The 27,560-nt window shown below is 41.1% G+C and overlaps 1 protein-coding gene and 2 non-coding genes across 3 annotated transcripts; all 3 read right to left on the reverse strand.

Moving 5' to 3' along the window:
• LOC116089672 lies at positions 1-113 on the reverse strand. Its single transcript, XR_004118429.1, has one exon. It is a non-coding gene; the product is annotated as a small nucleolar RNA SNORD89 (small nucleolar RNA).
• Positions 3-27,185, reverse strand: Rnf149 (ring finger protein 149). The gene is made up of 7 exons (XM_031367292.1): positions 26,598-27,185; positions 16,753-17,003; positions 15,683-15,751; positions 12,254-12,336; positions 9,989-10,085; positions 7,150-7,342; positions 3-3,478 (listed from the first exon to the last, which is right to left on the reverse strand). The coding sequence occupies exons 1-7, from the start codon at positions 27,046-27,048 to the stop codon at positions 3,435-3,437; spliced, it is 1,188 nt and encodes a 395-aa protein (XP_031223152.1). The 5' UTR covers positions 27,049-27,185; the 3' UTR covers positions 3-3,434.
• On the reverse strand, positions 23,542-23,671 carry LOC116089599. The gene has a single exon (XR_004118383.1). It is a non-coding gene; the product is annotated as a small nucleolar RNA SNORA33 (small nucleolar RNA).
• Positions 27,186-27,560: the final 375 nt, after the last annotated feature.

Raw genomic sequence — 27,560 nt, forward strand, 5'->3', positions numbered from 1 at the left:
ACTGAGGTCAGACAGTGACTCGCTTCAGGAGGTTTTGTCATCGTGTGCCCACAGAGAGCGAACTGTTGATGGGGACACTGCAATTCGGCCTTTTATTGTCATCACTCCTCAGCAGCCACAGGAAGCAGTCATTGGGAGGAAAGGTCCAAGGCCCCCCAGTCAGTTCAGCATGTGAGAGACAAGTACCTGCAAAGCGAGTGAGACCATGTGCTCACAGCTCCAGTTCTCTGCTGGGAGAGCCAAAGTCAGTACTGCTGAGTAAGAGCCAGGAGAGTAGGAACCACAGCAAACAACTTCTGTGTTAGTTCTGCATCATGGACACTGCCTCCAATCTTCACATTTCTGTTTAGTCATAAGTGATCTCACCGCTGGGAAGGCTGAGGCACAAGGATGGTGAATTCAAACTCAGATTAAACAGTGAAACCCTGCCTTAGAAAAAGGCTTCTGTAACAACTAAGTGGTTAAACACATTTTACCTTGCTCTATCATAAGACCCTTTGTAAAAGCAAATATTAGCTATTAGAATGATTACAGCATTTTCCCCGATATGTCTTAAAAACAGCATTAATCTACTTGACACCAAATTCATGCTTTCCTATTTGCACTGAACACAGTGAGGTTTGGTTATTAACTTTGAGACTCTTTAAAAAGTGCTTAAAATAAGATTTTTCTACTTCAACAGCTCATATTCATTCATGCCTTAGAAATGGTTCTACGGATAGACTTAGCCTTAAAGTTGTATTTTCTTGGTGCTAGCTTCCTGATGGGATAGCTTCTGCAGTTTTCTGAAGACCTGGGGACAAGCCCTTGGTGCTGATATTGCCTGTGGAAGGCAGTGCCTGTGGTGCCATGGTGCTGTCCCAGAGCCAGCTCTGAGAGATGCTGTCCAAATACAGACACATGACATAAAACTGTCCTCATTACTCTACACAAAACCTCAAAATTGTACTGGACTCATTTTTAATGGTGGTGGTTCCAGGGAACCAACTCACATGAACAGACACACCTCCTGTCAGATTTTTAGAGTTTATTTAGGTCATGACTGTAGTATTTGGAGAAGGCTCTTTCTCAGTGTTCTCCATCCTGTCATTTCTACATCCTAGCCTTTGTCTCTGAAAGCAGGACCACCAAAGACCTCCCAGAGGCTGGGTGTGCCACATGGAATCTCTGTATACCTGTCTGGATACCTCCCTCTCGAATTCCAGTGGTTACCCTGGCTAAACTTACACCAGGTGGTTCACACATTGTCACAAGCTTCTAGTACCTTTTCTTTTTTTTTTTTTTTTTTTTGGTTTTTCAAGACAGGGTTTCTGTGTGTAGTCCTGACTGTCCTGGAACTCACTCTGTAGACCAGGCTGGCCTCGAACTCAGAAATCCGCCTGCCTCAGCCTCCCAAGTGCTGGGATTAAAGGCGTGCACCACTACCGCCCAGCTCACTTCTAGTACCTTTTCAGGGCTCCCGTGACTACTCTTGGTCCCAGAGGTGACGAAACAATCGGTGAGGACAAGATCTGAGCATCCCTCAGTAGTCAGTGACAAAGATGGCAGACGGAGAAAATGGATCACAGCTAGTTAAACTAGAAGGAATGGTCTCATTTAGATCAAGAAGTAGCTGACATAAAAACAGAACTTGTGAAGAAAGACAAAGGACTAAGTTTTGCCCCGGAGAAGATAGAAAATAGATCTGAGAAAGATGATGAAGTTATTCCTAGCTTCATGCTATGAAGACACGTATCTTTTTACCTGGCAGAAGCCTTCACGGGTAGAGTAACAGACCTAGATGCGTTCCTGACTCATGTCTGTCTTCTGTCCTGTAGGCATTTCCAGCTGAGGACATTGATGCAAAGGGCAACACAGACCATGGATCAGTGACCTCTACTGACTTCTGCTGTCAGGCAGAGACCAACTTCTTAAAGCCTTCTTTTTTTGGGCTAGAGAGATGGTTCAGTGGCTAAAAGCACTGGCAGCTTTCCTAGAGAACTCAGGTTCAATACCTAGTACCCACGAGGCAGTTCACAACCCCCTGGAACTCCAGTTCCAGCAGATCTGATGTCCTCTTCTGGCCTCCCTTGGCATTATGCTTGTAGATGATGCACAGATGTACACACAGGCAAAGTACCCATAAAGTCAACTTCAGAAAAAAAAGCATTCTCAGTTTATCATTGAAGTGTAAAATATTTTGATCAAGAATGAATTTTTTTCCTTTTCGTAAAGACTAGCTTTTATTAATGCATTTTCTATCCTCTGTAAACTTTTTGTGCTGAATGTTGGGGCTGATTATGCTAAATAAAATTTGTTACATAGAAAAATTTTTGTCAATAAGCATTTATTTTTGTCTACAAAGTAGACATACAACACAAGTTTAGAATCAACAACAAAGGACTCCTCGCTCTTAAAGTGAGCATCTAAGCACTATATAGAACTCAGACAACAGTCTTTAAAGACTTCAAACAGGAAAGAAGGATGAAAGGTCACAGTATTGAATCGGCTTAAAATCTCATTAGGAAAATGTTATTTTAGTCTAACAACAAAATCAAAATTTTAATTAAATATTTTTTTAGTTGTAAAGATTAAGTCCACTGAAATATACTAATCATTTAAAAACATTACAGTATGTCTACTTGATTTTCTCAATGAATCAATATTTTAATGCTTTTTAACATGCAATATGGCATTTTTGCCAGGTTATTTTTTTTTATTTGTAGAAAAACATGAATAAATTCCCTTCTCCTTTCAAGTGTGAAATTAGGCAATAAAGGTAAAAATGTAAATCATAAAATCATCTAGTGTTCTTTTCACAATCCCACATAATAAAAAGGTATGCATATAAAGTCTCTATAGACAAAGACAATATAGTGCAAGACAGCTGATTTCTCTCTCTCCTTAACCCCTCCGAAGCAGTCTTGCTATGTACCCCAAGATAGGCTAGAATTCAAGATCCTCTTGCCTCAGCCTCCTGAGTTTGCAGGTATGCACCACTGCCTATGGCAAGATCTCTCATTTACAAGTTCTATAGTCTCTGCTTAAGGGAAAGTTCATGTGATCAATAAGGAACTACACTTCACAATTCAACTTAGTGGAGCTTTGTCTAAAAAGCCTGAGAAACAGAATCTTGTTTGATAGTACCACAGAAGCTAGTCTAGTACTCAGAAACAACCCCTCCACATAATCTGTGACAGTTTGATACAACAAAATTTATGAAAGACAAAATTTATGATAGACATCATACTTTAGTAGATAAATAGATGAAGGCTAATTAAAAGTCTTTTAGGAATAAAATATCTCAGCCCTTTGTATATCAAACCTGAATCTGAAAGGTAAAGTAAAATAAAATCCACTGTTTTCAAGTATACAAACTATACCCTAGAGTAAAAAACTGAATGTCCTGTATTCAAGCCAAGGCTCTGTCGGTGAGGCTGTCAGTGAGGACGGTGCTAGCACATGGATCCTCCATGCTGAGGGTCACTCCTGCCGGCTCCTACAACAAAGCAGCAGAAGCCATTCTAGGTCAGTCAGTCTGTCCAGCCCCAGTTCACATGTGGAGATAATTCAAGAAACAAATTATAGAAACACTGGAAGTAAAATTTACATGTAAAAATGACCACCCATTTCAAACACAGCCAGTAAGAGAAATACAGAAATATCCTTTCATTCAGTAAATAAGACAGTCTTTCTAATGTTATCTGAGCCAACATTCATCTGGTGACTGCCCTTAAAGGACCTCTCTGTTTACACATCTCAAGTGGGGTCATGCTCTTGAGAAAAGAAATTTAGCTTCTCTCTGGACTTATATCACACTAGTATGTATGCACTTTGACTCAAAAAGATCCAAAAAAGCAAAATTCCTTACTATGCTGAATATGTTGCTTTCTAATGTGGATAGTCAGAGAACTGTTGAGATCAAGCCCCAGCTTTATGATCCTGTGGAACCCATTCCCTAGAGCCATCATAATGCATTCCTTTTCCTCTTTCCTCTAGTACTGGTTTAAAACTTAAGTTCTAGGGGCTTGGCAGACACTTAAGCTCATAAAGTGCCTTCTACCTCAGCCAGATCTCCAGAACACTCATAAAAAAAAGTTAGGTGTAATGGTATGCTTATAATCCCAGAGCTAAAAAAAGTGGAGAGGGATGGATTCCTAAGACTGCCCAGCCAGTCAGCCTAACTTTACTAGGCAAGTCCCAGGCTAGTAGGAGATTTTATCTCAAAAAATACATATACAATAAAAATGAAAGTTCTAACCATTCCTGTAAGTTTTCGAAAACACGTTAAAAGACAATCTGATTCAATTTCAACCTTACTGTTTTGGAAATCGTTTTCAGGATAGCCAAATTCAAAATAAGAAGCATCAATTACTCTTCAGTTAAAATAATCTATGAATTATTTTATCTATAAATTTATATATAGATTATGTTAATTCTAATAAAAATGTTGGTGTGACTTTCTTTTAATTGACAAAGTAAAATTTTTATTTTATGTATATGGGCATTTTGCCTGAATGTATGTATGTATGTATACCATATGTATACCTGGTACCTGTAGAGGCCAAAAAGGGTATCAAATCCCCAGGAACTAGTTACAGATAGTTGTGAACCATGTGAGCGTTAGTAATGGATCTCAGGCCCTCTGGAAGAGCACCCAGTGCCCTTAACCACAGAGCAATCTCTACACCCTCTCTTTTGTTTAGAGAGACGGTCTTACTATGAAGCCCTGGCTAGTCTGGAACTCACTATAGAGACCAGGCTAGCCTCAAACTCAAAAGATCTTCTTGCCTCTAAAGTGCCGGGATTAAAGTCATGCACTATCACACCAGGCTCAAAATAACTTCATAAAGAATACAGACGAGGGGGCCAGCAAGAAGGTTCATCTTTAGAGTAAAGGGTTCTTGTTACTAAGCCTCATGACCTGAGTTTTATCCCTGGAACCTATGGTAGGAGAGTACTGACGACTCAAAGTTATCCTCTGATTTCTACATACACAGGTACCCCATAAATAAATGAGTGAATAAATTAAATAAAAAGTGCCGGAGCCAGCCGACAAGGGTGAGGCTGAAGTAGAGAGGGCGACTGAATGAGAACGAGAGGACCACCGCTCTGCTGGCAATGGCAATAAGCCTTTAATGCGAGAAATCTTTTATAGTAAAACACAGTAAGACTAAAAATAGAATTTAACAACAATCATGTAGCACAATCTCTTAGCACTTTCTCATGGCAAAGCATGCCCACTTCTTCATATCTTACAGTAAATATTTTTCCCCCATGCTCAGGTGCATGAGGTCTGTTTCTTTGATCTTTGCATGCACAGCTCAGTAGCCTTGAATTACTTCCAAAACATCTTGGGTTCATGGAGCAGTTATGTCCTCAGCTGCAGGGAGATTATCAGAAGGTATCCCCTCCTTAATGGAGCGGTCATGCTCTCGGCTGCAGGGAGATTATGTGAAGGTGCCCCTTCCCTGCCTTTCAGCAGGGGGGCCACCCCTAAATCTTCCCCTATGCCAAAGAACATACCCACCATTCAGCAGAGGGGCCATCCCTAAATCTTCCTCTATGCTAAAGAACATTTCCACTACAAAAAAGGAGTAGATATGGGGATGTAGCTCAGCAGGTAGAATCCCTGCTTAGCATGAACACAGCCCAGACTTTGAGCTTAAGCACTGCATGAAACCAATGTGGTAATGCATGCCTATAACCTCACACTTGGGAGATGGGATCAGAGGATCAAAAGTTCAAGGTCATCTTCAGCTATCTGGGGAATTTGAGGCTAGCGTGGTAAACATAAGACAGTTTCAAAAAGAAATTTGGGGGAAAAAAAAAGAAACCCCACAAATATTACCAAAACATAGGTCAATAATTCTCTAACGAACCATAACCAACCAAGAAGAAAAAGACTTCCTATTTAGCATGCCATAAAAGCTCCAAGACACTTTTATGTCAGAAGACAGAAAAAGTACACAGAGGCTAAGAATATATAAGTTAGGCACTGGAATACAGCCAAGTGGCAGTGTTTGTGATTAGCACTTCCCAACACAAAGAAGAAATAAACAGAGGAAGAGGAGACAAAATATTTGACAAAGGTCTTGTACTTTTCATATTAATTTTAAAATGTTCTAAGAAAGGGCTAGAGGTACACCTTGTTAGGCAATCCCAAAGCCCTAGGCTCCACTTAGACCCACTATAGTTTAAAAAAAAAAAAAAAAAGCAAGCATTTCTACAACCTGGTGTTTGAATGAGAATGGCCCCACAGGCTCATGTGTTCCACTACTTGGTCCCCAGCCTCTGGGACTGTGTGTTTGGGAAGGAGGCCCAGTCTCTCTCCCTCCCTTCCTCTCACTGTGGATAAGCTGTGAGCTCTCAGCTACTGCTCCAGTACATGCCTGCCTGCTGCCACATTCCCCACCATGAGGGTCATGGACTCTAATCATCTAGAGCACCAATAAATGTTTCATTTAAAGTTGCCTTGGTCATTGTGTTTTATCATGGCATCAGAAAAGTAAGAGCTTGAACTAAGAATTACTAAGAAAGGCGCTGGTGAGATGGCTCAGCGGGCAAGAGCACTGACTGCTCTCCCGAAGGTCGTGGGTTCAAATCCCAGCAACCACATGGGGGCTCAAAACCACCCATAATGAGATCTGACGCCCTCTTCCAGTGCATCTGAAGACTGCTACAGTGTATTTATTATATAATAATTAATAAATCTTAAAAAAAAAGAATTACCAAGAAAAAACAGTTGAGTTGAGAAACAGTGGCAAGAAAGATTGTGACCCCACGACATACTACACATTATGACGAGACTACAGAAACCACAAAGCGTAGACAAGATAGCATGCTACACAATACAAAGAGACTACAGAAACCACTAAAAACGTAGACATGAATTGAGCAACTCAAAAGAAAATTTAAAAACTTAAAACACAACATGGTCATAAGAATTTATCTACCAAGTGATACAGAAAAAACTTCATACATTGTAAGAACAGTTTCCCAAACAGCATTTGTGTGATATTCCCCCATTCTTGAGAATGTATGCATCAAAAGGTTAAGATGTATCTCTAAGTGGTGGACTGCAGTTTTTATTTACACTTCAATATTTTTCTGCTTTCCATTTCACTCCATCACTGGTGACATCATGGGTTTACACCTGCAGACACATACCTAGTAATGCTGTGTCCTCCCCTGCATCTTCTTTAAGACAGGGGCGGTGTGGCCCAGATTCACTTGAGGAAGATGATGGAAGGTTGCTTTCACTCCTCTCCTCGTCTTGGGATGTCACACTCAGATTCCCAACAGAAACACTTCCTGGGGCAGCTTCTGGGAGAGGAAGCTCCTGTGCATCCTCAGGGTCCCCCTTGAGAGCCAGACAAAAGACAATGGCCTTCTCAGTGACACGACCAGTGTGGGGTCATTTTGCTAGTATATTCACGTGCAATATCTTTGACTCTCTACAGGGAACCTGGTGGGAAGCACACCACCTCCTGTATCCAGTCAGGAAGATATATTAAGTTTGGTTTGTTTTCCTCTAAAGAGTTTCCCTATTTGATGGAAGTTGTATCTCACCTTTTAAATTATTTTAAACAAAATGGCTACTCCCTGAAACTGTCTTCTTGCAGAGTCTGTGAACCTGAACAGCCTCATTACTGCTCCCTCAGCCCCAGTGACAGCCTGGGGACATTTTACAGCACAGCACCAGGGTGTCAGAGACAAACAGGCTCTAAACAGCTGAAGGCTTCATATTCTGTTTTAAAAATCTGTTCTATGTCCATCCTTATGTATAGTTTCTCCACTGTGGTTTGTTTCCAACTTTCCCCTGCTTCCTTCTCTTTGTTGCACTGAAGGAAGATAATGAAAGCATGGCCAGACTCCTTTAGTCACACTCCATTAAGCCTCCACACCAGTGGGTGGGTGCCTCAGACATTCTTTTTGGTTAACCTAAGAGCCACAGAAGCATGTGGGTGGATGAAACTGCTGAAAAGTGACTAAGGGTTTGTAGGCTGTGAGCGTGGGGTTCACAGGCACTCAGATGTCTTTGCTGTTCTAGGAGCATTTTAAAACCACCCCCTCCTCCCTCACCAGTAACTAGACATCCTAGACACATCAAGCAAAATTCCTGTTGTAATGCCACAATGTCCTGTTTAGCCTCATCCCAACCTGTTTCTCAACAAAGCTGCCAAACCCAGCTCTCCACCTGCATTCACATCCCTGTGCACGCACTATCCACCTACTATGTTCTTAGGTGACAGTCCCTCAGCAGTCCCACTAAAATACACTGCTCCATTTTTCCGTGTCTAATAGTAAGTATAAACTCTTTCTTTTTTTGACCCAGATGGCATCTACCATGTTCCCTTTCTATGCTATATCTCCAGATATGTACTGGCCCCAGTTGGCCTGAAATCCCCAGGAATCCTTACACTAGCAAAGGGACTATACCATATTTATCTCTGAGCCAAGTTCTATTTAACATCTCAGACAGCTTTTGTCTGATTGGTTTTTACCCAATGAATGCAGTGGGCATGGTTGCAAACCAAAAGACTGCTTTAAAGTCTGTAAGGGTCACTGGGGACTCTACTGGTGATAGGGAAATGGATCCTCTAGAAACTGAAACACTAAAAGCAAGATACACCCTTAGTCCTGAAGTTACAATAGCTTCCTGTCCTCCACATATTCATTCTCTGTATTCTAGTAAGAAAATAATTCAACCTCATATAAAATACTCATCTCTAATACACGAGATAAGTGGACCTATACTCTGAACAAAATGTAAGAGGATGCGAGTCTCTGCTTAGCTATTAACAGAAATCGGTCTCACATAAATGTCAAGAGCGGGGAAAGCTGGTTAAGAATCACTTTTAGCATAAGCTTACAGTTGTTACAGACAACTTAGCATAATCTAACAGTGCACTTAAGGAAGGGAATTTAAGACTTTGTCAAGAAAACAACTCATCAAGCTCTGTGTTTTCTCATTTAAAATTCTGAACCATGAGGCTCAGCCTCTTGTTGAACTGCAGTTTCTACATAGAGGCATGAATCAAGCCCACAAGGGAGGTATGCTATCCCAGGCTAAAGGGACAGATAATTAAAAGCTGCCAATAAAGGAAGTTTAGGAGTTCTATAAGGAAGACACATTTCAGGACAAAGCAGGCTTAGGCTGTAGCACAGCCGTCTTTGGATCAAACAGTTTCTCTCTGAGGGGCCACAGCTTGGAAACAAGAGACACACCAAGCTAAAGGGCAATGCCAGACCTGCAGCCCATGAAGCCAGCCCTGTTCCATGCGTAGCTCCTAGAGACACCATCATAGACGCATACATGGCTATTGCAGCTTTAAGTTGTATACAATGTTCACCCAGTTTATGTGATAGGAAGACTGAGTCCAGGACTTTGGCGCAAGGTCTTCGAGCACCCTGAGCTGCATTCTTAGTCCTTCAAATGTTGTTAGCTAAAATACATTATAATTTTATCAATAGAATTTTGAAGCATAATAGAATATATGCAAATCTAAAAAAACAAACAAAAAACTGTGGAGCCCATAAAAAGTAAGAGCAGATATCAGATATTATATTGGGTATAATATGTGTAAAATGTGTTTCTGAAGCCAGAAGGTATAGGAGGCACCTCTATTTATTTCATATATTCTATGATTCAATTTATATAAAACCAAACACACAAGCATCTGCACGCATGCACAAACACATGCATGCATAAATAAACACACACACACACACACACACACACACAGAGGATGCTAGCATATACAGAACTATACTTAGTTATAAATCGGGGAACACATTCATATTTTGTAGTATTCTGTCACAAACTCAGCTCACTGACATAGGTGGGCTACTCTACAAATTCATCTTTAATAGTGAAAACTTCTTTAAGTAACAGTAAGGATATCAGAAGGAACATTTCATCTGTCTTGCCTCTGGCCAGTAATAAAAGTGAGATACTAAGGAAGAACTGGGGTAGAGATCGAATATAAACAAAAACGTAACAAACCCAATATCCCAGGGCTTTGATGACATCAAGTTTACACATTGGACACGTTCGGTGATCCAAAAGCCATGGGTCAATGCATATTCTATGAAAAATATGCCTAAAAAAATTAAGTATGTATTAATGTCTTAAAAATAAATGTTTGCACATATCTTATAAAGGAAATAACGCATTTTACCAACACACCCTCTATAAAGTGAGCCGATCATACATCAACATGAAGTCTACCCACTTGTCTAAGTTATTTTCCAGTCTATTTCCCATTTAAGATTTTGGACTTAGTAGTGATTTTTTTTTTAAAAAGTGAAAGCTCTTCATTAAACAAAAATATGGTGGATCTATTTCCATCATATACTAAATCGTGTATGTGTGTCTGTGTGTGTGTGCGTGTGTGTTAGTCTATGGTTGAGATTAGGGTCTTGCTATGTTACCCAAGCTGGCCTCAAATGTGCTATGTAGTCCAGGATTGCCTTGAACTCAGAATCCTCGTACCTCTGCCTTCCATGCTAGGATTCTATTATGTGCTACAATGCTCAATCATTTTTATGTGCCTTAGTAGAATACTTACAAACCATTTAGGCTAGCAAAGCCCACAAATAAGGTATCAGTAATAAACTAATCCCAAGCTGATAGTATCTTGTTCAAGTCTATAAAGTGACTCAAGTGGAAATATAATTAATCATCCGTGTGGCAGAAAAAACGGTTATTTCCACTTGCACATTTTATAAGCCTCCTCTTGAATAAACATCTGTGCTACCAGAAAGGCACATACACTTTCTTTACTTTTCTCTTCTTTTCTTTCCTTTTCTTTTCTTGGTTTCCTGCCCCTCCCACATAATATGTGAACTACAAGCTTTGAAACCAGACAGACAGGGCTCAAACCCCAGCTGTGTGACTAGACAGCATGACCACAAGGAGCTGTGTGTCTCCTAATCTCTACACCTACACCTTCAGTTCTTCAATGTCTACATATACTACTCATTGTTATTCTGCTGAAGACTTTCTTTAAACAAAAAGCTGCCAGTGCCATTAAAAATAGTAATTCTTTAAAAAAAAAAAAAAATGGTGGAAACACTCTAGTCCAGTTTGTTATTCAACCACAAATTAAAACTCACTGACCCAGAAGAAATTGTCCAAAAACAAGAAAGAAATTTCAGTTTTGTTGGGGGATGTTTTAGCTTGCTGCTCAGGAGAAAAGTGGACAAAATAAAAGCCTCAATAAGGAGAGCAAGAAATGGGCACACCTAACACATCTGCAAAGGTCAAGTGCAAGCTCAGTGCAGCACTCAGCACATACCTCCACCTCTCTTCTGTGCAATCTTGAGCATCACTCTGAAATTGGAAAGACCTATTCTAAAACCAGCCTAAAACTCTACTTTCAATGCTCGTGTGCAGAACATGATCAACCTATTCTGACCTCAGTCCATTAAGTGCCTACTGTGCTGATCATTTATAAATACTGACAGAATTTAGCCAGGCACGCCTCAGGGAACTGTTATTATTGTGGTACTCATTTTATTTCCTCAACAGAGGTATCAAGAATTCAATCTACTAAAAAGTACCAGTACACAGTAAAATATTCTTAAAAAAAAAAAAAAAAGCTAATTCAGTACTTTGTAACTTGATTCTAAAATACATAAAGTATAATTGACATTGTTAGACTTTTTAAAAAAAATCTAATTTCTATACATAAAACAAGCCCCTTTGCTAATCAGCAGTTCTTTTATGGAGGTATGCTGGGATTAAAGGTGTGAATATACCACCTCCTGGCTATCAGCAATTTTTTTAAACAAAATGTTTTAAGTCAATTAAAGTAGCAGATTATTAAAAATGAAATGGCTACTTCCCAGTTTTAAGTGCATCTGTGCTACTAAAACCTCAGCAAAGGGAGGGTACTCATTTCATACAGCTCTGAAAGGAACCCACACCCAGCGTATAAGTAACCGCAAACTGCTGTGGGTCAGAACCCACTTCTGGGTCACTTGAAGGCTCTCAGCCCAATGTTCTTGCTTCTTTCTAGTTGCATGTGCTCTGCATTACTGGGTGTATAAAGGAATCTAAGCAAGCCTTGGTAAGGCTAAAAGCCAATGCAAGCCAAAGACGCACAGCAGCTCTTAGTGGTCGCCTACAGGTCTCTGAAGACAGTATGAAAGATGAGGTAATCCAAGATCACAAGAACTTCCTGTCAGAGAACATGGAACTCTTTGTCAGAACAGTGAAACTTGTTAAGTAATTTTCAATATCTTAATAGGAAAAAAGTATTCATACTTGCATGGCAGGATTCTAATAACATCTTTGACTTTAAAGTTTTCAATACACACTGCACAATTCTCAGCATCAACATCAATTCCCTGCAGAGAGAGAGAGAGAGTCACATGTACACACATTGCACATATAGCAACAATAAGTTAGAAAACAATGAAAGCCACCAAGACAATGGATCCTACTCTATGCTGGAACAACCTGAACCTAAAACACACTTCCTTCTTACTGCTATTAAGCAGTTATTTAAAGAAATTGAATGAAAAGGGGAAAGAAAACCACTGTCTGCCTAATCCAGGCACTAATAGCATCTTGAATAGTAAGTGTCTGAAAAAATATTAGATGATTAAGGGCTATAGACAGGCAAATAACTCTGATTTTAGAGGTCTTGTTCCCAGGCTGGCCTCAGGCTCACTATGTAACCAACAATGATCTTGATTTTCTCATGTTCCTGTCTCTATCTTCCAAAAATCTGGATTATCCTCAGGAATCACCAGGCCCAGTTTATATGAGGCTGGACACTGGACTCAGGACTTCATCAATGCTAGATTACACTCTAGGAAGTTAACATTCCAGCCACGCCTGCTATGATGAAAAAAAAAAGAAAGAAAGAAACATTTTCAAGTATAAAACATAAAGGGGAGGGAGGGCTCAAAAAAAAAAAAAACATAAAGGGAATGAATATTCAAATAAGCCGTTTGGCTTCTAGAATTATTTAAAATGAAATTTGTATCTCTGAAAGGACAGTTAGAACTTAGAAAAAATAGAACAGCTACACATCTTAAATTTTACTTCATCATTGTTAACCCTTGGCCCCAAATTAGAATGAGTTAGTACCTTTGCCTAAAAAATGAACAAATGTGTAGAAGCAGACATTATTAGCAGCAGGGTGGGAGAATTGCCACCACTTCTATATCTAAGAATTTACTGGCCATAGGCTTTCTGTGAGTTAGCATGAGTGAGTGGAGCTGGGACAGCTGAGGCTCTGAGACAGGGATTCAGAACCTCTTACAGTATGTGCTTCTGAGGCTGCAAGGTTTGGCAACTTAACAGCATTTGAAACTCTCTGTTGTGGTATTTTATAAGAACATTCAGTTACTATTTTTTTATATACTACCCCTGCACGAGCTTATGCACAGCATGTACATGCATGACACCTTACAGGCCAGAAGGAGGAGCTCCTCAGAGGCAGAGGCAGTGGGTTGGTTCTGAGCTGATTCGGGTACATAGATCAGTCAGGCCCTCTGCAAGAGCAATTAGCACTCCTGACCACTGAACCATCTCTCCAGCCCCTTAAGTTATATGTTGTGGGCTGGAGTGATGGCTCAGTGGTTAAGAGCACTGACTGCTTTTCCAGATGCTGAGTTCAATTCTCAGCAACCAGATGGTAGTTCGCAACCATCTATAATGGGATCTGATGGCTTCTTCTAGTGTGTCTGAAGAGAGTGACAGTATACTTGCACACATAAAATAAATCTTTTTTAAAAAAATATATATATATGGCGCTGGGCAGTGGTGGCACACACCTTTAATCCCAGTACTTGGGGAGGCAGAGGCATGCGAATTTCTAAGTTCGAGGCCAGACTGGTCTACAGAGTGAGTTCCAGGACAGCCAGGGCTACACAGAGGAACTCTGTCTCGAAAAACCAAAAAAAATTTTAAAAATTAAAAAAAAAATATTTATGTTGTGACAAAATATTTACACTTATATATCATATTATACAGGAAGCCATTTTAAAATTCTTTAATAATTTACAAGCTTTACATTATAAATAAATCCACAAAAATTAAAATAAATAATCACTTGTCTTTAGGACTGGGGTAAGATGTTGACTGAAAACGATTATGTTCCTGTGTCAGTTCACAGTGTAAAACACTCCCAATCCAAACGCATACTTCACAGACCAAGCCTTACCTTATTAAACATTATTTTGACAGTTTTAAAACAAGTTCCTGGTTATCATACAAATGTTTTGTATAGGAAATATTTAACAAATGTTGGGTATAGGAAGAGAATAGTATCAATTTACTTATATTCTCAAGGGCTTGGCTCAGTAAGTTACACATATGAATCTGTCTTCTCACATGTTAAAGTATGAGATTTCCTGCTAAGGAGGGAAGAAAACAGTAGTACAGTAAAGTTTTAATATTACAAAGTACTGATTTCCTTCCTGCAAATGAATTGAAGAACAAATAAATTTTTAGAAATTAATTCTCACAACCTAAGACCAGCATCTAATTTATAAATTACTAGAAGGAGCTTTTCTATTAATTCCTATGAAAAATTCTACACATACTCTGTATGGCTAGTTATTAGATGGAAACTTACTTGGTGATTTGCAGAGTAAGAAATCAGTACCTTGCATCAACTATTAAAATTCCACTATGTAACAGTGTAAAAGTTATTGGGGGCTGGGTGTGGAGGTGCATGCTTTTACTCCCAGCACTTGGGAGGCCAAGGCAAGCAGATCTGTATGAGATCCAGGCCAGCCTGTCCCGAAAAAATGACAAAAGTTATTGGGGAAGGAATAACCCAAAGCATATCTTAATCCTAAATATACAACAGAAGACATTAATAATGGATCTCAATTTTTTTAACCTCAAAAGGTCTAAAATGTAATATCTTATAAAGAAAAGTCCTTTACGTAAGACTGGAAGGTGAGTCTCAAAGCTCACGAGAGCAATGAGTAGTATGGGAGCGCCTGAGTCAGCCCACATACAAGGCACCACGGACACAGCAGAAGACGACGGCTACAAGAACAAATGCGTCCACACTAGCAAAGTTTCCCTCTCTGGGTCTGTCAACGGGAGCCAGGCTCAGCACTGCTCCATAACTGCTTTCAGTCTGACTGTGCAGGTCAAAATGGCTCCTTTTTAAACATGTAGTTTTAAAAATCGCTCTCTCCTATAAAGATGTTCAGTATGTCCTCACAGGAACTGAGGGGCTTGGAGAGAATGCACATACAGACTCAGAGTCAACAGAATGTGTTTCAGGTGCATAGTTTTTAAATGTATAGCATCTTTACAGTCTTTACCTTGGCTTACATGGACGTTCAAAGACAGGAATATTGGCACACTGTGATTAGTAAGCACATATAATGTAGGAGCTATCTTTTAGATCAAATTGAATGCATTTAACCTTTTTGGGAAGGGAATGCTGGAGCCATCTAGGACTCCATGCATTCTAAGCATAAACTCTACCACTGAGCTACACAGCTGGCCTGTGACTGTAACTCATTTACATGTATGTAACTAAGGGCTGCCACGACGATCCTTCATTATACTTCTGTCAACTCTCCTTACGATCTGAGACACAAACATGAAGACCTGATGAAGCATCACAGCTTGTTACTGCTAAACAATAGCCTGAGAAGAAAATACCTCTCACACACATAAACATCCTCTAGTCTCAGATAGAGCATAGGAAAGGATTACCTTCTCTCCATGCTTCACAGTGTGTAGCGGAAGCTGGCCAATAACCTTCTTAGTTTCCTTTCTATGATTCTTGGGGAGGAAAACAGTATTATTAAATAGTCTTTTTAAAGTAACCCACACACTATAATTTATGAAAATAGCTTAGAAAAAACTAACTTTTACTATATAAAAGAACCATATAAACTTATAAGCTACTTGACTATTATTATTATTATTATCATTATTATTATTGAGATAATAGTTCACTTTAAAGCCCTCACTGTCCTTGAGCTCGAAGCGACCCAGGATTACAGGCCTGAGCTACCTTGCCCAGCTACGAATATATTTATTTATTTACTTGCTAATGTGCAATAGTAAGGTTAAGTCTAGGGTCTCACAAATGCTAAGCAAGTACCCTACCACAGGGCTATATCCCCAACCAAGGAATAGTTGCTTCTAATTACATATCTGAAAAAGAACACCCCTCCTTGTGAGTGTGTGTGTGTGTGATGTTGAAATGGAAGTCGAGAACTCTAGCACTCTAATCATGAATTGTCATTTAGCCACACTTTTTCAAGTTCCTGAAAACAATTCCTACACTTAAATATTGCAAAAAGTAATGATGCCCAGGAAGAGGGTACCATCTACTCTCCACCAATGCTGCCCAAGAGGAAAGAGTCCTGCCTGGTTACCAGGCCAGGAACCATATTGTATATTAGGCCCTAGTGTGCCACTGGAGGCCTCTGGCTCCTCTCCGTGCTGTTACAGAGATAGGGCCTGCCTTCAGATAGATGGCTTGTCAGTCACTGCAGTGGACACAAAGCAGCCCTTGGCCTTATACCAAGCAGAAAACAGGTGCACACGTGTTCATGCTCACATGCCCTTTTGCTAGTCCCCTCTGTCTACATAGAGACAGAGGGTACTGGTACCTGCAGAAACCAAATGTATAAAAGGTAACCCAATTAAAAATGTTATCATATGACTTCAATACATAAACTGAAATTAGTGTGGTTAAATATAACTTCAAGTAGTATATAGACTATATTTATGAGCTATCATTTAAAAATCAAAATGAAGTTATCCATAACTACCTGACTTCCAAACTGTGAGCCAGTATATAGGAAACGCTGTATATAATAGAATATTAGCCATGCTAATGAGATAATCATCATCGTGATGAAGGCAATGGCCACAAACACCACAGACTGACCGCTGATGAACTCCTGCATATGACGAGTACCAATCTTTATGCTCATTTTTACTGGAATTCCTTTTTGCACCAGATCAAAAATTTCTCGTCCTTTTGGGTAGCTAATCATAATGACGACTATGTTTCCTGTTCCTGCACAAAAGAACAAAGAAATGAATAGAGAAGACAAAATTAGGTAAAGTTAAGAGTATGTTCATTAATGTGTACATTTGAAAACCTCAATAAAAAATGAATAATTTTCAGAAAAACATCAACTCGCAAAATTGATTCCATAGTCTGAAGTGAGAAAAATCACCATTAACTGTTCTCCCCAAACCTATGACACTGTGAAGATTTGCAGATGGTTCTATCATCAGACCTTTAAGAAGCACAAAATACTAGTGTATTTAAACTGTTCCATAGCTAATTAAATATTAAAAAAGGACACTTCCAGGTATGTGGTCAAAGTCTAACCCAGAGGCAGAAACAGTAGACTCGCAGCTTTAAACAAAGCCTGGATTGTATAGTCAGTCTGTGAAGGCTAGCCCAGCTACACAGCGAAACCCTGTCTCAAAAATCAAAACCCAAGAGCTGGGGCTGGGGCTCAACGGTAGAGTACTTGCTGAACTCTGGTAGAGTACTTGCTGAACTCCAGAACTATAAAGACCATAGTGGAAAAGAAGTCTAAATCCACTTATCCATACCAATCAGTCTACTGAACTGTCTCCTTCAGTTAGTTTGAACAAGCTGATGTCAAGCCAATCTAAGTGAAAAGGACAGACAGGACTAGTGTCTGGGGATACCTCAATGATACATGTGTGCTTAGGATGGAAGAGGCAGAATTTAAACCCAAGCACCTCTCTTAAAATTTCATGCTGTATGAATGAGACAAACTCCTCAGCATGCCTGAGACCCCAGTTTCAGTTCCCTGTAACAAAGATGGATAAGACAGAGATCAAGGAAATCGATCAGGTCTCAAAGCCGCCGCCGGATGCCTCCAGCTTGAGTCTACCCAGCCCTGCCAAGCCAAGCTGTTAACTGTTCCCAGATTTCAAACAAAATTAGGCTTCCTCACTGACTATGTTGCAGACAACACCAGAACAAGGCTCTGCTTTGCTAATGGTCATACTGATAGGGATGAAAGAATTCAGAAACCTAGGTTTGGGGACAGCATAAACATCATTTCTCTGGCAAGCAACAATGAAGTTCTGGTATAGGTTAAATGGTGCAAAAATACTTAACCAGACTTCCTAAATATCACTCCTAAGACCACTGGAGGTACAACTTTCAAGAGGTACAAAAAGCTGTTTCTTCCACACTCGCAGGAATGCTTCTCAAAAATCTTCCTCTAGCTCTAGTCTCAGTTTAACAGGTTTTAGACAATACACCTTGGAGACTATTTGAGATGACTCAGCAGAAAAGCACACTCAGTGCTTTGTAGCCATTTGAGTTACTGTAACTCTAGTTCTAGGGGATCTGATGCCCTCTGGCCTCTGTGGGCACTTGTGCACATAAACTTGCACAAGCACAAATACATACACATAAAGATAATAAATAATTCCTTTTAAAAAAAATCAGATCTTTCCCTGACAACACTGATGGACATATGTAAATGGAGGGTTATTGTTCGGATGCTGCACCTATGAAACAAATCTTTGATTTGCCAACTTTTTCCTTGATTTGTCTCTCCTTGGCCTGCCAATTTGCCCTCCCCAACCAAGAGCCTGCTATGACAATCTAAATGTCCATAAAAATGACAGGATTATATAGAATACATATGTGCACAGGTAAAGCAGTAGCTCTGACAATACTCAGAGAAAAAAACAACAGGTAAAGCTGCTATCCTTAAAAATCTCCAAGTACTTCCTTAACCATACCAACAGAGGACCCACCAACAGAGGACCCACGGAAGGCTACTGAAAAGCTGAAGGCTGTAGCTGGCTCTAAGGTGAGTTAGAAGCTTCTGGATAGAAGAGTCTCACTTTGCAGAGGAGAAAGTCCTGTGATGAATAGTGTGATGTGTTTGGTCTCAAAGAAACTTGGGACAAATGGCTGAGGTGCCTATTTAACATATCAAAGTAGACTCTGGCTGAAGTCTCTCCCAACTCACAAGAACTTGTCCCTGTCACCCAGGCTGGCATACCCCACCCCTACCTGAGACCTCTCCAGTCCCAGAGGCTTGCTCCCCTTCCCCCAGCTCCTCTTCCTATAAAGCTCAGCCACTGTGGTTCTGGACCTCTTGGTGCTCTTGGTCTCCTGGCTCACTCCAACCTCCTCTCCCCTCTTTCCTCTCACTCTCCTCACTCTCTCTTCTCTCATGGCCCAATTCAGTCAGTCTGTGCTTTCCCTCACATCTATAATAACCTTTTCCTTAACTACACTTTGAGTATTATGTTCTTTTTTATTCATTCATCTGGTGAAAACAGCGCATAGACGATGTTATCTTACTGAGACAAATAGTCCATAGCATTTCCACTGTGATCTTAGCCACAGGAACTTTGTTACTGAAATGCCAGAAGGGTACCCTTCTAAGGTGGCCTCTGTCTGCAAGGTGATACTGGAACCAGTTTGAACCTCACGAGAGGAAACTGTAGTTTCTCAGCATTAATGTCTCTGTTGTCACTGGGAAGTCATACCTGGAAGCAAGTACTAACTATCTCTAGGAAAATGAGTGTTCAGCAGTCCAGAAACATGTATAGCAACAACTAGGACACAGCTATAAGACACCTAAAATTACAACAAGGTATAAGCTAAAAGCCTTTTTTGTCATTGTTTTTGAAGATAGGGTTTCTCTATGTAACAGTCCTGGCTGCCCTGTAGACTAGACTGAACTCACACAGATGCACCTGTCTCTGCCTCCCAAGGCACATCCCACCACGACCTGGGCTGCTCAAATACTTTTCAATAAAAAAAGAAATTTGTAGAATATTTCAATAGAAACAATGTTACAATGCTGCCATCTCCGTTAAAAGCTTTCATACAGAATCCCAAATGGCTTCTATAATTACCAGGTGATATGATTTCTGGTGCCAATATCATCACATTCATATTGTGAGGATGTGGGCAGAGGGGAGAGAGAGAGAGAGAGAGAGAGAGAGAGAGAGAGAGAGAGAGAGAGAGAGAGAGAGAGAGTGAGTGTGTGTGTGTGTGTGTGTGTGTGTGTGTGTGTGTGTGTATGAACAACCTCCATTACTGAACATTTCACTTAAAGGAGAAAGTTGCTATATTATCATTCTACAGCTGGGGGCTCAGAAACCTTCAGGGAGATGTTCAGTGTTACATACCACCTGGAAATGCTGGTTGGTTTCACTGTCAGAAAGCTCAAGTCCAAGTCAGTATTCATTCCTTGAATCTTCTCCATAGGGTGTGTAGCTGCAGAGCTAGACTTGTGTTCAAATCTCACTGCCAAAAGAAGGATGGAGTGTGTTCCTGGACACACTGAATGCTCTCTGAGAATGTTTTTCAGTTTGTTTGCTTGTAATTAGTTTAGGATGATTCTTCTTTGGACTGTCACTTACTTATTAACAAGCAATAACAACACAAAGAACTACAGATAAGAGGGATGATCTTGTTCAGAGTAGAGGGAAAAATCTTTCCCATAAAGGCACATTTACATTTTATCCTCAAGAATAGAAAAAGTTTTACAAACCAAAGGAAAGGATTTTTTCTAGGTTATAAAACCATCTTAGAATCAAATTTGAGGGACTAGAGAGATGGCTAAGTGGTTAACATTGGCTCTTGTTCCAGAGGACCCAGGTTCAAATCTCAGCATCCAGATGAACTCACAACCATCTATATAACTACGGTTTCAGGAGATTCAATGCCTCTTCTAGCTTCTGTAGGCACTGCACACATACAGTGCACAAATACAACATGCAGAAAAGAAACTCAAACAAAAGAAAATAAATCTTTAAAAAAATTATATTTGAGATGGTGATGAATCTAGCTTATCCAGTTACAAAAAAAACCCAAAACAAACAAACAAACAAAAAAACCCCACAACAACAACAGGCCATTTTGTTGAATGAAGAAAGTGAAAAGTTAACCAAGATGAGAAAACAGCACACTCAGCTCACTGAGTGAGTGTTATAGTATTTTTAAAGCTGTGGCCTGTAGAAGCAGTAGCTAGGACTGGGACTGGCTTCTTGTCAAACAGTTCTGACAGCAAGACTGCTTTCAGGACTTACTGGAAATTGGTAAAAGTCAGTGGCAGCCTTTTCTACAATGTGATGGACTCCCTTTTCACAAACATTTTCAGGTGCCCAGGATCTGTAATCACAGCTGCTCAGGAGGCTGAGGCAGAGGAGTTCTCAAAGCCAGCTTGATCAATATACCCAGGACAATTCTGAAATCAGGGCTGGCAGCTGTGCAAGCAGCAAGGCAGAAGGGTAAGAAAGAACAAGCATGGAGGGAGCTCATGTATACGCTAAAGGACACCGAGCACATCCAGCAGGTCACCCAAACTCTACTTTCTCTCACACACTGGCTCTCTGGTCCAATCCGAAATAGCTCATCTGCTCAGGTAATTTTGTACAATTGTGTCTACACTGATACAAGAGAAAAATCTCAGCTAAACAGGGGAATTTCTTCACAGAAGGCACAGAGACTTGAAACAGAAGAAACAAGCCTTTGGAATTCTTTTTCTTCCCTGGGGCTTAGTGTTGTTATCATTCTTGCTTGACTAAAAAAGGTCATCAGGCACAATCTCACTCACAAAGTAATCTCTACACCTTACCTGAGGCAGACAGGCCCCCGAGGGTAGTTTCTGTCTTATTTCTGTCTGAGCACAGGGTCATTGCACATAGTATCATCATAAACCTCCTTGAGTATCAGATACAGAACAGTATTTTTAGCAGGCCAAATTAGTAGTAACAGAATTTCAAGTTTTCCTATGCCAAAAATAAAATGATAACAGTTTCCTCCTCAAATTTTTGTGCTCCCTTTGCTACCTTGTCAAAAACTAAACAAATACACTGGTAAAGGATTTGCACTTGTACAGTAACTTTAAATTTTACTATCAAGACATATGAATGTAATGTAACATTTTTCCTCCCAAGGAAACTAAAGTCTACTTTAGTACTGTCTTGAAGAAGATAAGAACTACTAAAATATTTAAAGTAGTAGGTTAAATTTCTGGTGGAGAAAACTAATTTAGCAGCAATAACCGATCTTAAGGTTCCAGTAAAAGCATCTCTTAAACTTTTAGGTTTTCTTTACAAGTAAACTGGCACATTCTAGCCACTTCTATTCCCCTGAAGAATCCTCAACAAAAACCAAGGTGTAGCACAAACTCCAGTTTAACCTCTACAGTGACTCCTGCTCTACCTGTGGACACTGTCATTAATTTTTTAAATTGTGTGTTGAGTACAAACACATGCATTCAAGTGATGTGTCCAAGGAGGCCAGAGGAAGGACTCAGACACCCTGGAGCTGGATTACAGGTACTGTGAGTCATCGGTTATGGAACTGGGACCTGAACTGTGGGCCGCTGCAAAAGCAGTACTCACTGTTAACTACTGGTCTTCCCAGCCTCAGACAGGCCTCTTCTACACACCTTGTCTAATTTCTTTATAGGTCTCTCCTCACTAGACAAGTATTACCTGTTCAATTTATCAGGTTTTTGAGGCATCCAGCAGGGATGGCCCATGGAAGGTTTCTTTATGAATGAATGGATTTGAAAAACAGGCTTATCTTCCAGGACTACAACTGAAGTGACCTAGTAAGAGGAATTATGGTAGAGGAAATAATCTGGAATGTAAGTGTCTTGTTATACAAAATAGAAATTTTTGGATGTTGGGTTAAGGTGAATCAAGAAGACAAAATTCACAATGGGATACTATATAATTATAAATATTTTGTATAATTTGGTTTTGTCAAAAATTTGGGGGTTTTGGGGGGAAAAAGACTTGTGTAAATGGCTCTGTGGTTAAGAACACTTGCTCTTTAGCAGAAGACCTGATAATTCCCAGGACATAACTCTAGTTCCAAGGGCTCTCATCAAGCCTTCACAGGCATCAGCCATGAATGTGGTACACTGACATACATGTAGACAAAATACTCATACACAGAAAATAAAAATAAACTAATAAGGAGACTAAGAGAAGAGTTAAGGACCAGCATGAGCTATTTATGGAGACCTCAATCACAAGTAAACATAAAAACCCAAAACAACAAACACTTTACCTCTACCTCCTCTGGCAAAATGGATTTCTTATAAATCAGAACACTCTTACTGAGAGAACTCTTGCAGCTTTTCCACATGAGTTCATTTCAGACCTTTTAGCCTTTTGCAAAATTACTTCTGCTACACACAAGTCCTAAGTCCGCCTACCACACATACACATAAGTTCCTAATATCCTGAACCTGTCAGTCAAAATCTTTCTAGGGAGCTGTCTTAGCTGGCCCCATGTTCTATGAAGCTATTAGGGTGCCACTTCTGGCTCCTTATGGCACCAAGATATATTTTAAATTCAAATGTGAAGTTGTAGATAATTTGAGAGCATAGCATTACACATAATCAATAACTGATTATCTATGCATGAAAGGCCATTTAATATGCACTTCTGGTAAAAAATGAATATCTCTTCTCTAAAGTTGGTTATTTCTTTTCATTTTTTTCCAAAACTAAGATCTTGGAACTAGTCACAGTGAAATTTTAATTAAAAGTCTTATGCTTCCAAATCATTGCAATATTGTAGCCATTTTCAGTGGTCTTAAAAGACCTGAGTAGTCTTTAAGGTTTGTAATGTGGCCTTACCACTGCCAGCTTTTTCTGAATGTCTGCAGGACCATTCAGGTAAGCAGATTAATGGGTTGGCTAAGTTGGGTACTCTTCTGTAACAACCTTTGACTTAATGCAATTCAAGCCCTTTGTCTACCACTCTGTCAATTGTAAATAAATAAATTGCACATAGTAAATATAGTAAAATATAGTAAATATAGTAAATAAGATTCAAGGATGTAAAATGTCATACCTAAAAAGTCATATCAAAATTTCAGCTGGAGGAGCATGTTACTTACCAACCTTATAAGAACTACAGTAAGGCCAACCCTAAGACCTTAATGACTTAGCTTTTATCTTCTTTCACCTATCTTGGTCAAGATAATTTCTACAACTTATCTGGGGCACCAACGCCCAGCCACTGATAGGCTTTCTAAGCACCGGTGCCTATAGTTCAGTTTAGTATAAACTTTTCTGGCCTGTGAAGTTATGTTTATCACTACTGACAGACCATAAACCCATGACAGGCAGACACTTGTCTTAGGTATTTTCCAACAAGCAGGTATAATGCTTGGCCCAAAGGGGATGCTAAACCTAGATCTGCTAAAGCTAGAATATAAGGTCTAAGTGTAAGTCCTTACTGCTATTCTGAGTGTGATCTTAAAGTACTGATTCTTTAAAATCCTAAATTTCAATAATAATTCAGAATTTAAAAGCTATCTAGTGCTAGATTCCAGTGAGAGAAGAAATGAGTTTCCCCACAACTATTTCCCACAACTTGATAACCTTCTCAGAAGGTTATCAGTATTCAATTTCAGAAGCACACTTCTACTTGTTTCATAGAAATCCAGTGTTACACATCAGCACTAAGAATAAAGGAAACCAATCTAAGTCTAAACAGCCTCAATGATTCTTAAAAAACCTTCAGCCAAATTTAAATAAGGTCTGTCAAAGCTGGCTTCTCCCATCTTAATTCTTCTCAAAGTACCAGATTATCAATACCTGGCACCCAAATGGACTAAATTCTATGAGAGCTAACTTTTCCATCTCTGCAGTGTCTACAGCTGAAGACCAAGGGTCTAACTTTATTTCCAGCTTTCCCTGTTTATCAATCATAGTGCTACCAAATTAATTTTCCCTTGGTCAGTGGTTCAAAATGCTAGATAATTCTGTTGTTCCCTGAAGTTCTGGCAAAATCTCAAGGCATTTCTGGTTGTTACAACTGTGGGGAAAACTTCTAGAATGTGGGAAGACAGGAATGTAGCTAAACATCCTATAGATCACCAAGTAACCTTGACCAAGTTTTAAAATGCTTTTGAGTATGCTGCTTTAGGATCTAACTTAAAGGGTCCTCAGAAAGATTCAGTCACTTGCATGAGTACTTTCACACATTTTCCAAAAGGTGATAAACCTTCCTTTAAACAAAACAAAACAAAAATCCCCAGAATTATTATCATGCTAAGAAAACTAGAAAAACGGCAGATAATGGGGAAAGAAGTGTCCTTCTACAGGAAAATTCTAATTAACATGATTGAGGTGTTTTCCTGGGTCCAGATAAATTATATGTCAACAATATAAACAAGAAAGATTGCTGAGCCATGTTTAGAACAAGAGGTGTCTGCTTAGGAGGACATCAATGTCATTATCAAAAAATGCACAAGGGTAGAGTTAGAAAATTGTAGGGTAATGAGCTTGTCACTGAAAAGAAAACCATCTACATTAGATGTTCGTGCATCCACACATGCACACACCCAACATCACGAGGTCTTCACTGACAGAACTGACCTTGGGAACATATATCTGGAGTGCTAGGATCTCCCAGGAGCCTTGTGGAGACAATGTGTGGACAGGACACACACATGGGTGTGTGGACAGTGACAATTAAGCTGATCTGCAATCACCAGACTAAGTGCCTGACTCAACACCACCGCAGGGGCATCGGTCTATTCTCACCCACCACTGTTGTATGCAACCCACAACTCTTGTGTTCTCAAAGACCCAACTTCTCTGGGCATTTCTCCATTCTAGCAGATTATTTTCAGGACATTTCAAGTGCTCCTTACCTTCGCCTACTCCACACTACTATGCTTCTGCAATTTATACCCATTTCTCTCCTAATTTGGAGTCAACCTTGAAAAAGGGAGTTGATCTGTTAGCGTAGCTTACTTCCTTGCCATTAAATGGTCATCATTCCCAACCGTGAAAAAAAATGGTCAAATCCATTGTCACTTTTTTGTCTTTATAAACTCTGTGTCGCATGCACACCAAAACAGAACGAAAACAAAAATACAGTGCCGGCAAAAGGATGTCTTAGCTAGCAGCAAAAACTTAAAAACCGTAATCACAGGAAATTCAGAATGAGTCAACCGTGGGATGCCCAAAGCTAATGTGATCGATCTTAGAAGGCACAAGAGAAAGACAATCAAATTTCTGGGTCCCCGGAGAGAACTCTGTCCCAAGGATGACATTTTGCAAACTCATCCTTGTGGGTCCCTGGAACAGCGTGTTTTAGAAGCAGCCTCGCAAGGCCTCTCTTTCCTTCAATGAAAAGAGTAAAAAGATTTCATCTGAATGCAGAACTGTCCAAACAAGGGACGAGTACGATCACCCTACACGCGTCGTGGGAGAGACACTAACTACAGCAAGAAAACCCAGGTTTTTGAAAGCACTCAGATACGCCTCGTCGAGAGGAAGAAACCAAAACGAGGAGCCGCGAAGCCATCACTTCAGGTCGGTGAAGAGACAATGCGAGCCTGGCGTGCGCTAGCCGTCCACTCCTACACACTTCACCACTCAACCAACTTTGGGGAGACGGCGAGCCGACCTTATTAAGCGACCCGTGTTCGGGAATCTGGAGACTTAATTGCACTCGGTAGGACCTTCCTCTGGTGTGTTGGCTACTCCCCGGCCGAGGGCCCTTCCCTGCTTTTGCACCCTCCCGAGGTGAAGCTCCGATCCAGCGTGGGCACCCACTTCCCTCTCCACACCACCCGGGAAACCACCAGGCTCGCCCCGGCCTGCTCACCCGCGTGCGACATGGGCTCGGTGGCGTTCCCGTAGTGCTCCTGGTTGTAGACCACCACGGCCGAGGCGTTCCTCCGCGCTGCCGCCAGCACCTTGTCCTTGAAGGTGCAGACTCCTCGCTTCACCAGCGCCACCCAGGGCGCGTCGCCGAGGGCGCCTGGCGCCACGAAGCGCGTGTCGGGCGCGCAGCCCACCGGGTCGGCGGGCGCGCGCGGGACGCCCACCAGGCCCTGCCTCTCCTCCCTGAGCGAGCTGTCTCCGAAGCGGCCGCTCTCGGACATGCTCGACACCGTCCGGTTCGACTGCGGGTCCACGTACTCGATGCTCACCTTGGCCGAGTACCACTCGAGCGCCCCGCCGCCCACCCTGGGAGCACACAAGGCCAGCGCCAGCACCGCGAGCGCGTCCCGGGCTCCCACGCCAGCCGCCGGCTGCCGCCGCCGCGCCGCCATGGCCGCCCGGCCGGGCTGCAGAGGAAGAAGAGCGCGAGGCAGAACGAGGTCGCCAGCTCCAGGCCGGCCCACCGCTCTGAGGAAGGCGGCTGCCGCTCGCGAGAGACCGCCGAGCGCGGCGGGGGCGGGCCCGCGGCGCACGCGCACCTGGAGGGGCGTGTCTGGGGCGTGGCGACGGAAAGGGGTGGGGCCCTGCCCGCGGGCGGGAGGAGTGCGCAGGCGCGAGGGTCCGTGCCGCAGGGCTGTGGGCAGCGGAGCTGAAGCTCGTGAGTTGTGCAACCCTGCTGCCAGAGTCCCCAAGTCTGGGGAAGTTTGTGCGCTCCGGGCCGGCAAGCGTGGGACTGCGGTTGAGTAAAATCTCTCAGAGGGTGGAGTTGACTGTGCGAAGCACGCGGCAAAGGCCTGGCTGCATAAACCACTTTAAGAAAAACAGAACAAGACAAAACAACAAAAACAAAGTCAAGTTGTCCGGATGCCTTTTGTTATCACCTCTGTAATAGATTTAATTCTTT

This window comes from Mastomys coucha, unplaced genomic scaffold, assembly GCF_008632895.1.
Source record: "Mastomys coucha isolate ucsf_1 unplaced genomic scaffold, UCSF_Mcou_1 pScaffold14, whole genome shotgun sequence".
NCBI lineage: Eukaryota > Metazoa > Chordata > Mammalia > Rodentia > Muridae > Mastomys > Mastomys coucha.